This window comes from Heptranchias perlo, chromosome 27 (assembly GCF_035084215.1).
Source record: "Heptranchias perlo isolate sHepPer1 chromosome 27, sHepPer1.hap1, whole genome shotgun sequence".
Classification (NCBI taxonomy): domain Eukaryota; kingdom Metazoa; phylum Chordata; class Chondrichthyes; order Hexanchiformes; family Hexanchidae; genus Heptranchias; species Heptranchias perlo.
The window spans coordinates 33511892-33527137 of record NC_090351.1 but is presented as its reverse complement, the minus strand read 5'-3'; the positions used below and the strand labels follow the sequence as shown (position 1 = coordinate 33527137).

General features: G+C 41.5%; 1 protein-coding gene across 1 annotated transcript in view; it reads right to left on the bottom strand.

The window, feature by feature from the left end:
* LOC137344562 (S-adenosylhomocysteine hydrolase-like protein 1) overlaps window positions 1–15246 on the bottom strand; it is an 84330-nt gene that overhangs the window by 24466 nt on the left and 44618 nt on the right. The window contains exons 2-5 of the mRNA XM_068007607.1: window positions 8808–8919; window positions 6731–6874; window positions 4073–4173; window positions 1536–1638 (exon numbers count right to left, since the gene is read on the bottom strand). Of these exons, the coding sequence (XP_067863708.1) occupies window positions 1536–1638; window positions 4073–4173; window positions 6731–6874; window positions 8808–8919 (460 nt within the window). The remainder of the gene's footprint in view (window positions 1–1535; window positions 1639–4072; window positions 4174–6730; window positions 6875–8807; window positions 8920–15246) is intronic.

Below are 15246 nucleotides of genomic sequence, written 5' to 3'. Positions count from 1 at the left end.
ACTGTATCTGTAACACAGGGAGACCGTATACTACAGACCAGAATGTTCACTGGAACATTTAAATTGATGCAATTAAGCTCTCAAAAAGAGCCACAGATTTATGAATTTTAATTTTCAGTTATAATTCTCTCCCTAGAGAATTTTCATTATCTATTGTGACTCCAGTATTATGAGGGCCTGTAGCACAGCTTACTCTGTACCAACATCATGGTGGTAGGATGTGGTGTCTTGGGAAGAAGGGGGGAATTCAACAGTAGTCTCCCTCAAAACAGCCAAGAGGAAGTCTGGAGCATCACAAGATCCTTGGCTGGAGAATGATTCATGGTGCAGGGACTTAAAAATAAATGATAGGGGAAGAATTTGGAAGAGAAAATTCCACTTTCTCTTCCTGCTCGGCCGTTTATATCTTCTTATAGCAGCAAACAGGAGATAAATCAGCTTATGATAAAAGCAAAATAAAAATAAATTAGTGTATGATACAAAGCCAAAGAAAACATAAATCAGTGCTATAGCTGCTTTTACATTGCAAGAGACCCACACTAGTGACACAGGATCCCAGAAGTACAGATTTCATGTAGCTGGCAGCAAACCCAATGTAAAAACTGTTGGGACTCACTAAGACAAAACTCTGCAGGCACTCGGCTTCAAGTGATCCAGCAGGCCAATGTGCAAATGGGTGGTGTGATCCTAGCTGGAGAAGCAGCGGGAAGTTTACAATATTCTGTGCTAGTAAACTGCATGGCTTTAGATGGATTAACTCCAGCAGTATTCATGAGTATACTTGAGCGTGCCTATGCTTTGACTCTTGCCAACCTTCGGTTACGTTCTCTAGACTTAAGAAAGTGGGGTATGCCTCTAAGTATGCCTTCCACATTGGGCAAACAGAAACTCTATGAGGATTGCTTACTATCGAAGCCTGAAAGTTCTTCAGTGTGATACCCGGTTTGCAGATGTGTCAGATACCCAGCTGATTGAAATAAATTAGAATCAGCTTCATTGATAACGCAGCATGATTATGCAAATGAGTAGCTGAGCCGTACAAACCAAGACTGCAGCTTCAAACCCCAGTCTGATCTGGGTTAGCTGATCGGAGTTAGAACAACAGTAGTTAGAATTGGGTTGAGCTCCCCTCAATTAGGAAGAAAAATATCCCGACCTAACAATCCCTGCTTTACATGCATAAGTGTAAACATTGCTGGAAGAGAGAATTCAGGTTTGGTGAGGATGCCCCTGCAGTTAAATTGCCCATCAAAACTCATTGTGAAGAGTCACATGAACAATAGCCACTTGGATGAAGTACTAATGACAACCAGCACCCATGGTTCTGTACCGCAGCAATGAGTCAATGCCTTCAGAGAGAAGGGGAGAGCAGAAAACTGGCAAGAAGCCAAATTAGAACTATATCTGCCTTTGGCCTACAGTCTGTACAGGTTAATACACAGCACACAAGAGTTAAATGAGGCAAACAGCAGTTGGCAGCAAAGGACTAGAAACACTTAAGCGTCAACTACTATGCAAATAAAATATCAACATACCAGCCTCAGCGAGAGCAGCTGCAACTTCATTCTGTGTGGAGTAAATATTACAGGCTGCCCAGCGACACTGTGCTCCAAGAGCTCCCAGGGTCTCTATCAGGACCTGCACCAAGCACACAAGGAAGAAGTTAACACATTCATGGTGCCACACAAGCTGCTTTTATACTGGTTTTATCGATTTAAACAAGGTTTTCCCAATCTTCAGACTTAATGAATCCGGACAGTTTAATTTGAGGCTACAGCTAGCTGTGCAAGAGCTCATGCCTGCAGCCAGTGCACCCACTAATCCCAACATAAAAGCAGCTACATCACTTGTTACACTTCAAAATAAACTGGGAGTTAGTCTGAACAGTTCTGGGCAGTGCACTGGAGTTTATTCTGCAGATTTCCCCCTATCCCTTTAAAAAAAAGCAATTCTCAAACAAGTGTCACATGGTGCCTCACAACCAAAGGTACTAACTTTTCTATGCAGCTGCAGGCTCCACTCAAATATGTTTTAAAATGCACTAACCCAACAGTATTTGAGACTTTTAGAACCCAATTTATGTCAAGCCTGTTGGGCCTGTTCCTTTCATAGCTCATGTGCAAGTATCCCACCAAGGGCTCATCTCCAGAGGGAAGTGAATAACCACAAAACAGTGAAATTTCTTCCTGACTCATTTAAAATAACCCACCAAAACTTTACAGAACCAACTAACATCACAACCTACATAGTTCAAACTTCAGAAAACATATTCTACACAAGCCATTTCTACAGTCTCAACAGCAGAGGAACTAGTGTTCTAATCATCTATGTCTACACTTAGCTTTATAACCTGCTAATGTATTCTTAACTAGACATGTTCTTACGAAAAGTCAATCAACATTACATTAACTGCTTAAGAGTAGAGTTCTACTCCAACTGTTCTCTCATCTTCTTTTGAAACTAATTCATTTAGTACTCATGTCCTCTCGTTCTGTGATCATAGTTGAAATTAAATAATCTGCTCATGGGATTTCCCCACCCCAAGTGAGAAAAGTCCCAGGTCTATTCTATAGGCTGTTCAGTTAGTGATTTAAGCCAGGTAAGTGTTGAAGGCATTACAGTACCTTCAATGTCCCCAAGCTAGGGAGGAGAAAAATAACAGCACGGCTTCTTGCTGATGACTATCATCTGCTGACACTTGCCTGAAGTGCATTTCTGGCAGGAACATCTAATGTACTTTTTACTGACAGTAACCTGGCAGGCACCTACACCAAACTTCCTCTACTACACTTATATGATGGCAACAGGTCTTGAAGGCACACATTTGAGATAGACAGATAAAATCCTAGAAAAGGTTTTTTAAATTTCCAATTTACTCTCTCCACCATGCACACAAAATACACCAACTCCTTCTGTGGTATGATTCTACTGGCACCAGCAGTACTTTAGTACCTTGCTCAAGTAGCTATTCTATACACGTGAACTCAGACAATAGCCTATTTGACCATCAAAAGCATCACAGCTAAGTCCGATCCTGTCTTCAACCAATATTCAACCAGGCACTTTTCAGCTCAGGTTACTGGATAGCGGTCAGGAATAGAATTCTGGTTGATTTTTCCTCTTCCTAGTCTAGCAGATTGAAACCAACTGTCGCTCATCCATTGCAGCGGTACTGATGTCAACAAAAGCGAAGCAGTTCAGGAATTGGAACCCCCTGATCTTTTTTTAAATTCATTATTGGAATGTGGGAGTCACTGGCAAGGCTGGCATTTGTTGCTCATCCCTAGTTGCCCTCGAGAAGCTGGTGATGGGCCTTCTTGAACCGGTGCAGTTTGTGTGGTGAAAGTACTCCCACAATTCTGTTAGGTAGGGAGTTCCAAGATTTTGACCCAGCGATGACGAAGGAACAGCAACATGTCCAAGTCGGGATGGTGTGTGACTTGGATGGAAACTTGGAGGTGATGGTGTTCCCATGCACATGCTGCCCTTGCCCTTCGAGGTGATGACGGCTGCGGGGCCGCGGGTTTGGGAGGTGCTGCTGAAGCCTTGGCGAATTGTTGCAGTGCATCCTGTAGACAGATGGTGAAAGAATGGACTATGAAGCCAGTGGATGGGGTGCCGATCAAATGGACTCCTTTGTCCTGGATAGTGTCGAGCTTCTTGAGTGTTGTTGAAGCTGCACCCATCCAGACAAGTGCAGAGGACGCCATCACACACCTGGCTTGTGCCTTGTAGGTGGTAGAGGGGCATTGGGGAGTCAGGAGGTAAGCCACTCGCAGCAGAATATCCAGCCTCTAACTTGCTCTAGTAGCCATTTATGTGGCTGGTCCAGTTCAGCTTCTGGTCAATGGTGACTCCTGGATCTGTATGATTTCATGTTACACCAAGCAATGACTTTACCCACCAGACAATCGGGGAAGCCTAGAAACAAGTTTAAGACTTCTGTTTGTAAACTGACTACGCTTTGTCTCAGCCCACATCCTCATTAGAACAGAGAGAAGGTGAATATTACTGCCCTTTAATTCACTCACAGCTATCCAAACTTACTGTACCAATTTTATCTGTTGCTTACCGCAGTTTGGGCAGTGATATGGGTACAGCCCACAATTTTGGCTCCGGCTAGTGGTTTTTCACCCTGAGCTCGTTTCCTAAGAGCAATAAGAGCTGACATTTCTATAAGAAATAATTAAAAAGAAAAAACAACAGATCATCAATGAATGAATCAATCTAACTACTAATATCCTTTTAGTTCACAGAAGACAATTTGCTAATAACACATTTTATTTAACCACACGTAATCACAATGGCCCAATGTATTGGTGCACTGTTAAACATTGGGATCTAGAATCACTTTCAGCCAAGAATCTAGGAATGCAGCAAAAACTGGAGGGAGTGGGTTGACCTGTGGTACAACCGACATGGAAGAAAGTAATTGTTTTTCTCAAGGGGTGGGGGAAAGGAAAGGGAACCTCATCCAACAAGTCCCACAATGTCTTATTACTCTTGATGTCAATCTATTTTGATTCTACTACGAACTATCTGCTGTTTAATGGTAAGTTTAGGATTCCCACTTTTCCGCTTTAAGATTGGACAATCTTGCTTTTGAGTGGGCGGTCTGATTGTCTCTAAAGTGTAAACTATAAACCAGAAGTCTAATTTTTAAAAACCAAAGTCTGTTTCCCCTCTCCCTACTTCGGTGTCTTATAGTTATTAATGTTTCCAATTAATTTTATAGAGTGCTCATAACCCTGCCCTGTCCCTATTCTGTTCTCTAGCCCATTTCAGACTTGGAGGAAAGGAAAAAAGAACTTGCATTTCAATAGCACCTTTTACATCCTCAGGACGGCCCAATGTACTTCACTGCCAATGAATTACTTTTGAAGTGTAGTCACCATATTTACACAGGCAAATGCAGCAGCCAAATTGTGCACAGCAAGGTCCCACAGATAGCAAGTGAGATAAATGAATATTTAATCTATATTCACGGTGTTAGTTGAGGGATAAATGTTCACTAGGACACTGGAACTTCCTGCTCTTCCTCAAATAGTGCCATGGGATCTTTTATATGTGCAGCTGAACAGGCAAACAGAGTCTTGCTTTAAAGACTCATCCAAAAGACAGAGTCTCTGACAATGCAGCATTCCCTCAGTATTGTACTGAAGTGTAAGCCTAGATTATGTGCTCGAATCTTACAGTGGGGGTTGACCCCGTGACCGTGCCACTCAATGGCAAGAGTTTTATCTTGCTCTATAAGCAACTTACAGCAGTTCGTTCTCAGAGACAACTGCTTTGTAAGATGAAGCAATGAAAAGATAAACTGAATACTACCACCACGGCTCATGTGGGAAATTAACAACATTTTGAAGCCGAAAAGATTAAGCCCTTTGAAGTCACCCAGTGACCAGCAAGTGTGTTGATGTCTTTGATATGAAATATTGCTTGGATACAAAAGGCACTAGTGTCATTGTACAAACAGTCTGTCTGCACTTTCAGCACAAAGGTTTGTTATAATCCTAGGACAATAGCCTTTATGGGAACATCCGTACAAGTCCAAATGTGAAGTTGATTTTCAACTTTTTGGACTCTTCCTAAATTAAAATGAAAATATCTATGAAGTTTAATGTTAAGGATATTCCACAGGTCATGGCCAATTACTTTTCCACTGTGTTAAGCAAAGATTGACACCCACTTTGATGGAAACACACTATTGCCCCTCCCTCAGATCTAATTTAAAACACCTTTTTGAGAGCGCTGTCCATGGCCTGGGCTTTCCTAACTGAGGCCAGCGTGGCTGAAGCACCTATGGAAATTGTACCATAAAAAATATGCCCAAGATCAAATATGCCTTTTTAAGCAGTAATACCTTTTACAAGTTCACATAATCCTTTATAAACGTCAATTAATTCTAGCAGACATCAAAGTAACAGACTAAACAGAGAGAAGCAAATTTAGCATGTTTTCTTGACAGCATTAAATTAATTAGCACTAATGGTGGTACTTTTCACATCTGTAAGCTGCTAGCACTCAAACTTTCAGTGAGATCTTTGCTATCTAATATTTCCTTTTATATGATTTCGTGCCACAGACACTAGCCCTGACTTCAGTGGAAATGCTGCAATGTATAAGGCTCCAGAGGAGTGAAAGATTTCAACTGCAGATGTGTCATTATGGGCAAATGAGAACAATGGTGTCACCATCCCAATCAGACCAATTAAAGATGCTCTCATGAGATGGGCATGTGACAGGGTGTCAGCCAATCGCCTTTTCCAGCATGTCACCTGATAGAGAAAGTTCTCCACATCATTTCAGCCCTGAGCAATAACTGTTCAAATTTATATGGGTCAGTGACAAGGCAGAAGCTGTGGTCCAATAGGAATATTGATTCTGCTTTTACTGCAACAAGGAATTAAGGACCTCGGGCAAAGTGAAAGATTGGAGATCCTTCCTTTTCTCTGGCCAGTATTACTTAACAGCATCAATCTTCTGCACCTCATAAAGGTGAGAGGGTGTTTGGAGGAGAGAGAGAGAAAAAAAAACACAAAACAGATCCTCTGATCCAGTACAACAACTTTATGAAACTTATAGTGAAACATATCCAACTACTACCAAAGGGACTTCAGGTGATCCCTATAATCATAATTCAGTTTACTTTTTAACATTGTGAGAGTAGATAAGATTTCTAAAAGGTTAAGCTGCTACCGCACCCAGTATAATCTCTGCCCTATCGTACCTTGCTCAGCAATTTCAATCTCCCTGCGTCCAAACTCTGCCTGCTTGATGTTCTTCACACAGAAGTCACTGCTGTTCTTTGAATTGGTTTGCTGCTTGTCCCTTGGGGAGGTCTCGTCATCAGAACTGTCTGTATAGGATGCCGCTAAAGGGAGAAAGGCAATGCACAAATGACCATGTCAATGTTACACACGCAAAGAGGAAAATTTAAATGACTCGACAGCATGGGAATACAAAAAGCAGTGTAAACAGGATATGAAAATTGATTAACATAAATTTCATAATATTGGAGTGCAGCATCTCGCAACCTTAAGCGTATTAGAGAGCATACTCCCACTGTGGAGAACTGTGCTTGAATCAAAGCCTTTACTCACATTTTGACTAGCCCAAACTGTGGGAAGAGTTTTGTTGGTTTAAATCTCTGCCATTTTTTGTGCGGTTGGGGAAGGAGGCAAAAAGGAGAGATCCATAATCACCTCCCAAATCAAATCACTATTCCTATTAATTAAATACTGTGGTGTTGATGTCTGTGGGAAGTCTGCAACCTGCCCCATCCTATCCTCCCTGCTGGAGAAGTGCAACAGACACAGGGACATAAGGGGGGGAAATGTGAAATGAAAGTGTTTTCATACAGATCTCTCACTCTTCTCATGAGCAAATTGCTTGAAAAGAAATTCCTGCTGGCAAGTAGCTCGCCCCATAATTAGATTAAGCTGAACAACAGCAGGAAAGTACAGACCTAGTATTTCCCAGTGAGTTCTCAATTTTGGCCACGCCATCAGGGAGCTGCCAAGCTAAGACACGCAATAAGTAGGAAGTGGAGTGGGGGTAACACACTCCCTGACTAGTCAGGACAACATATGTAGAGGCCAGAAAGCAGATAACCTGGCCAGAGAATAATGCATGACACTGCAGGGGGTGGGGTGGGGTGGGGTGGGAGAGCTGGAAACTTGGCTTATATTAAAATGTTTTTTAAAATAGAGAAAATGTCGTGCTCTTGAGCCATAGGCAGACAAAGAATACATGCAGTATCTGCACAGTGCAATATGACAATAAAATTACAATTAAAAAAGTAAAACTTAAATACAATTGTATTATAGAGTTCAAATGGATAGAAAGAACAAAAAAAAGAAACCAGATCAGACTACTTTCTTTTTGATCCATTTGTGGGGGGTGGGGGCAGAAGAGGGAAATAAGATGACTGTTCCAGTGCATGTATTGGATACTTTAATATGCACTGGGTATTTATGTAGTGCCTTTCACAGTGAAATGACTCCAAATAGTTAATGTAGTGAAGTACTTTTTGAAGTGTAGTGATTGTTATGTTACTCTGCTGAATAGTCAGCAGAATGCCTCCAGTTAAAGAACACCACCACAAAAGATTGTTTCACAAAAGATCCATGGGCTGAATTGCCAAACTGCATAAGCACAGTTGCTTTAAGTAGTGAATTCAGAGTAGGAACCAGATTATATTGCAGAAAGATGGGACATTAATTTGCTGCCTTGAACCAGTTGGTCAGGCACGAGACAAAATTGAAATCATCATCAATTGGAATTGCACATGCAATCCAACAGGTCCAATACAACAGATGATGTCAGGACATTGAATTGCCTCTGGATGGTCTAACTTCTCCAATTCACTCCCAAGTCCACTAATTAATGGGTGACTAAAACAGTGAATTTTTCCCCTCACCCATTTAAGTCCCAAGTCTTAAGGTACGTTCCTTTATTCATTGTTGGGGGGTTTCAAAATTACACAGACAAAGCTATTTCTACTAAATCTGAGCTTTTAAAAAATAAAATTGAAAAGCCACTAGCCAGGTTTTTAATCCTAGCAAAGCTTCGGCAAGAGGACGTGAAGAGGATTTTGAAAGAATATAAGTGTCCCCAGACAACACAACACAACTTTTATCTATAAATTGTTCATTTGTCCTCAAAGCATTTCCTAGATCAACATTTGACATGCAAACTATAAACAGAAAGGTCAAAGCGCGTGAATTGAAAAAAGGAGAGAAGGGGGAAAAAAAATCAAAAAGTTATTCAAGAAAGGTAAATAAAGACACAGTTTGAGTTACTACCTGAGCTGTAGCTGTCTGTGGAAGACTGAGAAATGGAACGTGACAGAGACCTTCGGCCAGTCTTGGTGGGGAATCTGCTGAACTCCTGCTTCTCATCTGCAAACTGGATTTGCTGCAAACAGAGAACATCCATGATCTGTGTGTAACATTTTCAAACCAATCTTGTACGCCATCCATTCTTTCCTGCTGGAAGAAACTGCTCGGCTGGGTTTTAGGGGTGGAGCAAACTTCACAACAGTGATTTATTTATTTTTTTAAATTGCTTTGTGATCGTGCAAAATAATTTGCTAGTTTTGGCAATTTCAAAAAGCCTAGAATTGTGAATAGGAAGTTCTTACTGCACGACTAAAAGGTACCAAACAATTATGTAGTGCAATCATTCCCGTATATTGGCAATTCGCTTAATTGCAATTACCGTTTTAAAGCAACCATTTCTAAAGTCATGTTTTTTCCCTTATAGCACTAATTGTGAAAAGTTAACCATACTAATTCCATTTATTGCAATTCCCACTTATATGCAAGTGCGGCGTGCAGAAATCTCGCTTTAACCAGACTTGTCACCTTTGAACCGGAGGCTTTCACCTTTCAATTTGATTGAGTTCAGTGGTCACGTTGTAATAATTATTTGCTGCATTAAAAAAGATTCTGAGATGTGAGCATTTTTCTTCATTTTTTTTTTTAAGATGTTATACTGTATTCGTGTTTTTAAGATGTTGTAATTTTTAAGATGATATACTGTATTCACCCTTGCAAGATGTATGAAATTTAAGCAAATAAAGTTCGTTACGCACCAGACCAGCCTTGATTTTTGTTGCTTTTTTGTTACTTCCCACTTTATAGAAATTCCCGTTTTATCGCAATTTGCGAGGATGTCCCAAACGGTTGCAATTAAGCGGGTGCGTAAATACTTACCTCTTTAAAATGGAACATCAGAAATTTGGGGCCTATATCCGTCAGGACTTCATAGAATAATTAAAAAATTTACCGCAACTTGCTCACTAGTTAAAATTTACAATCTATAGTACTGCAATAATACGGCAAGTCCCACTTAAAATCCTAACCAAAAAAAATGCTGACAAAACAGTATACTGAATATCTACTTAGACAATGTATATGATGTCTATTTATTGTCATACATGGTGCTTTCTTTACAGAAATACAAGATACAGGCAGCAGGTTACTAGAGTATGTTCAAACCAACTGTATGTAAAACTAATAGTAATTCCAAAACAGTACCATGTTGCCATTTAAGCTCTTGTGCTGCATGCTGTAGCACGGTATTATTTACATGTGATGGGTGAAGAGTTTCCGCTAGATTGTGCTGGCGCAATTGGAATCCGGAGTGCAATCTGGCTGAATCAGCACAAAACATTGCGGAATTTCGATTTGCACCGGATGTAAATTACGTCCTCGGAATTCGAGTTTCCACGATCTTTTGCGCTGGCTCAAAAATCATTTTGCTGAAGCCAGCCCTGCCCACAAAATTGACAACTCCCCCGATCGAAATAACAAGGATGGCGAGTTTCCGCCAATTGCGCCCGCCTGCTGCCGTTCAAGGAGGGTCTTCAAATTAAGCTAGTTTTCTTAGGCACACAGGCACTAGTAGGCACCTTTTAGTCATTTTTAAATATTAAAAATTTACGAAGAAACTGGCTAGTGTACAGCAATGAAAGTAGTAATCGGCTCAGTATAGCTTTTTAAGTCATTTTCAGTGATTTAAAATCAGGTTACTCACAGGTGGAGGACTAGCCACTTAATAAAAATCCTTTTTTTTTGTTATAAACCCATTTTCAGCTGTATTAATAAAGCTGCACCAGGTTACCACTCTTAAATAAATCAATGAATATTTTTTATTGCAAAAAGAAAAAAAATAAAATGATTACGCTCTGTTAAGCGGCTGGATTGCACTGATCCGTGGCAGATTTTAGGTCTGCGATTATATTAATGCATTTTAGTGGAAACTCGAACTGTAACATGGCTACTGCAATTTTCGGGCACAATTATGTCCAAACCGGAAACTCTACCCCGATGTATTTAATTTACACTCACCTCAGAGGCATCCACTGGTGCTTGCTGTTTACAATTCAACATCTTTCCTGTCTGTTGGTAGTGGATATTGAGCCACAGGACAAGCGCTTAACAACAGTGGCTTATTAATCTCCCATTTATGACACACAAATCTTCTTACATGTTAAGGAAGTCTAGATTAAACTGCATTTATTTCAATGCAAGAAGTCTGATGGGCAAGGCAGATGAACTCAGGGCATGGATGGGTACATGGGACTGGGATGTTATAGCTATTACTGAAACATGGCTAAGGGAGGGGCAGGACTGGCAGCTCAATGTTCCAGGGTACAGATGCTATAGGAAAGATAGAGCAGGAGGTAAGAGAGGAGGGGGAGTTGCGTTCTTGATTAGGGAGAACATCACGGCAGTAGTGAGAGGGGATATATCCGAGGGTTCGCCCACTGAGTCCATATGGGTAGAACTGAAAAATAAGAAGGGAGAGAGATCACTTTGATAGGATTGTACTACAGACCCCCAAATAGTCAACGGGAAATTGAGGAGCAAATATGTAAGGAGATTACAGACAGCTGCAAGAAAAATAGGGTGGTAATAGTAGGGGACTTTAACTTTCCCAACATTGACTGGAACAGCCATAGCATTAGGGGCTTGGATGGAGAGAAATTTGTTGATTGTATTCAGGAGGAATTTCTCATTCAGTATGTGGATGGCCCGACTAGAGAGGGGGCACAACTTGACCTCCTCTTGGGAAATAAGGAAGGGCAGGTGACAGAAGTGTTAGTGAGGGATCACTTTGGGACCAGTGATCATAATTCCATTAGTTTTAAGATAGCTATGGAAAATGATAGGTCTGGCCCAAAAGTTAAAATTCTAAACTGGGGAATGGCCAATTTTGATGGTATTAGACAGGAACTTTCAGAAGTTGATTGGGAGAGTCTGTTGGCAGGCAAAGGGACGTCTGGTAAGTGGGAGGCTTTCAAAAGTGTGCTAACCAGGGTTCAGGGTAAGCACATTCCTTACAAAGTGAAGGGCAAGGCTGGTAGAAGGAGGGAACCTTGGATGACTCGGGAGATTGAGGCCCTAGTCAAAAAGAAGGAGACATATGACATGCATAGACAGCTGGGATCAAGTGGATCCCTTGAAGAGTATAGAGATTGCCGGAGTAAAGTTAAGAGAGAAATCAGGAGGGCAAAAAGGGGACATGAGATTGCTTTGGCAGATAAGGCAAAGCAGAATCCAAAGAGCTTCTACAAATACGTAAAGGGCAAAAGAGTAACTAGGGAGAAAGTAGGGCCTCTTAAGGATCAACAAGGTCATCTATGTGCGGAACCACAAGAGATGGGTGAGATCCTGAATGAATATTTCACATCGGTATTTACGGTTGAGAAAGGCATGGATGTTAGGGAACTTGGGGAAATAAATAGTGATGTCTTGAGGAGTGTACATATTACAGAGAGGGAGGCGCTGGAAGTCTTAACGCGCATCAAGGTAGATAAATCTCCGGGACCTGATGAAATGTATCCCAGGACATTATGGGAGGTTAGGGAGGAAATTGCGGGTCCCCTAGCAGAGATATTTGAATCATCGACAGCTAAAGGTGAGGTGTCTGAAGATTGGAGGGTAGCAAATGTTGTGCCTTTGTTTAAGAAGGGCGGCAGGGAAAAGCCTGGGAAATACAGACCGGTGAGCCTGACATCTGTAGTGGGTAAGTTGTTAGAGGTTATTCTGAGAGACAGGATCTACAGGCATTTGGAGAGGCAGGGACTGATTAGGAACAGTCAGCATGGTTTTGTGAGAGGAAAATCATGTCTCACGAATTTGATTGGGTTTTTTGAAGGGGTAACCAAGAAGATAGATGAGGGCTGTGCAGTAGACGTGGTCTACATGGACTTTAGCAAAGCCTTTGACAAGGTACCGCATGGTAGGTTGTTACATAAGCTTAAATCGCACGGGATCCAAGGTGAGCCAATTGGATACAAAATTGGATTGACGACAGAAGACAGAGGATGGTTGTAGATGGTTGTTTTTCAAACTGGAGGCCTGTGACCAGCGGTGTGCCTCAGGGATCGGTGCTGGGTCCGCTGTTATTTGTTATTTATATTAATGATTTGGATGAGAATTTAGGAGGCATGGTTAGTAAGTTTGCAGATGACACCAAGATTGGTGGCATTGTGGACAGTGAAGAAGGTTATCTAGGATTGCAACGGGATCTTGATAAATTGGGCCAGTGGGCCGATGAATGGCAGATGGAGTTTAATTTAGATAAATGTGAGGTGATGCATTTTGGTAGATCGAATCGGGCCAGGACCTACTCCGTTAATGGTAGGGCGTTGGGGAGAGTTATAGAACAAAGAGATCTAGGAGTACAGGTTCATAGCTCCTTGAAAGTGGAGTCACTGATGGATAGGGTGGTGAAGAAGGCATTCGGCATGCTTGGTTTCATTGGTCAGAACATTGAATACAGGAGTTGGGATGTCTTGTTGAAGTTGTACAGGACATTAGTAAGGCCACACTTGGAATACTGTGTACAGTTCTGGTCACCCTATTATAGAAAGGATATTATTAAACTAGAAAGAGTGCAGAAAAGATTTACTAGGATGCTACTGGGACTTGATGGTTTGACTTATAGGGAGAGGTTAGACAGACTGGGACTTTGTTCCCTGGAGAGTAGGAGGTTTAGGGGTGATCTTATAGAAGTCTATAAAATAATGAGGGGCATAGATAAGGTAGATCGTCAAAATCTTTTCCCAAAGGTAGGGGAGTCTATAACGAGGGGGCATAGATTTAAGGTGAGAGGGGAGAGATACAAAAGGGTCCAGAGGGGCAATTTTTTCACTCAAAGGGTGGTGAGTGTCTGGAACGAGCTGCCAGAGGCAGTAGTAGAGGCGGGTACAATTTTGTCTTTTAAAAAGCATTTGGACAGTTACATGGGGAAGATGGGTATAGAGGGATATGGGCCAAGTGCAGGCAATTGGGACTAGCTTAGTGGTATAAACTGGGCGACATGGACATGTTGGGCCGAAGGGCCTATTTCCATGTTGTAAACTTCTATGATTCTAAGTCCTCCAGATGCATGCAAGGAAACCAAAAGCTCTCTAATGCATTGCTAAATCATCTAAAGCTCAGGTCTCCTTTCAGTTACAACTGGAATCACTAGTTCTGAGTTCCCAGTAAAAACACACCAGTGGTTACTTTTCCAATGATGGGTAACTTAAAAACGGAACGGTATTTCGTAGATTTTTTTTCTTTTAAACAGTATCAAGTTGTTCACTGTTTCTCCAAGATAGATTATTTTCTTTAATGCTTCCTCTTTGGAGACGTCTGCCGCTGCACTACTTGCTCAGCCTCGATGGTGATCTAAAGAAGCATAGGAACAGGAGTAGGCCAGTCAGCCCCGAGCCTAATCCACCATTCAATTAGAACATGGTTGATCTGTACCTCAACTCCATCTACCTGCCTTTGTTCCACATCTCTCGATACCCCTACATAACAAAAATCTATTGATCTCAGTCTTGAAAATTTCAAATGGAGTCCTGCTCCCAGCACACCAATACTGTCGTCTAGCCTGTTGCTGCTAGGTGCAAGAGCGCAAATCAGAAAACTAACCCCCCAATTTTCTCACTGTGGGGCAGCATCTGGCTTCGATTAGGCACCTTCCCACAATGCACTAGCTGAGGTCAGAAACTCACCACTTGGGAAATGACAGACATGAACCAGTATCCTACCAGAGTTAGTACAGGAACCTTGGGCTCTAATGCACTGAGCTCCTTGCCACCCTCAAGGTATTAAAAAGCAATCACGTAAACAGACATCATGATATGCTAAGCATTAGTGCCTTCCCATCATTAATGCTTTTCCTCCAGGGCACAATGGCAGACACCCATATCCTAAATCATTCAAGATAGCTTCTGCCAAAAGAACCGTACTTGGTAAAACTAAGTCTGCAATGGCTACACTACAAAAGAGCAATGGCGGATAGAAGGAACACATCTTGTCAACATTGCAAAACCTTAAAAGGAAAGACAGTCATACAGGCACTCCAATGCACAAGCTTGCTACATGTGGGGGCTTGAATCAATTACAAGCCCGTCAAATGAGTCATGCTGCCTTGGTTACCAATATTTTGCTAAGTGTGCTGATCTTTCACCCAGCAGATCCATATTCATTTCATGAAAAGACAAAAAAAGGAAATCCAAAATAACACAATGGAATCTCTATCATTGCATATTATCTGCCAACCCAATTATACATCATAACCTTTGCAGAATAAGCCTTTAGCAAGACATTGTCTCATTCCACATTTCCTTCTGTTATTTGTCTTTTCTCCTTTTCTTGATCAATTACAAAACGTTTATTTTGGTATGTGCATTTGTCCCTATGGCCAGAACACTGCAACACCATATGTGTGTGCAAG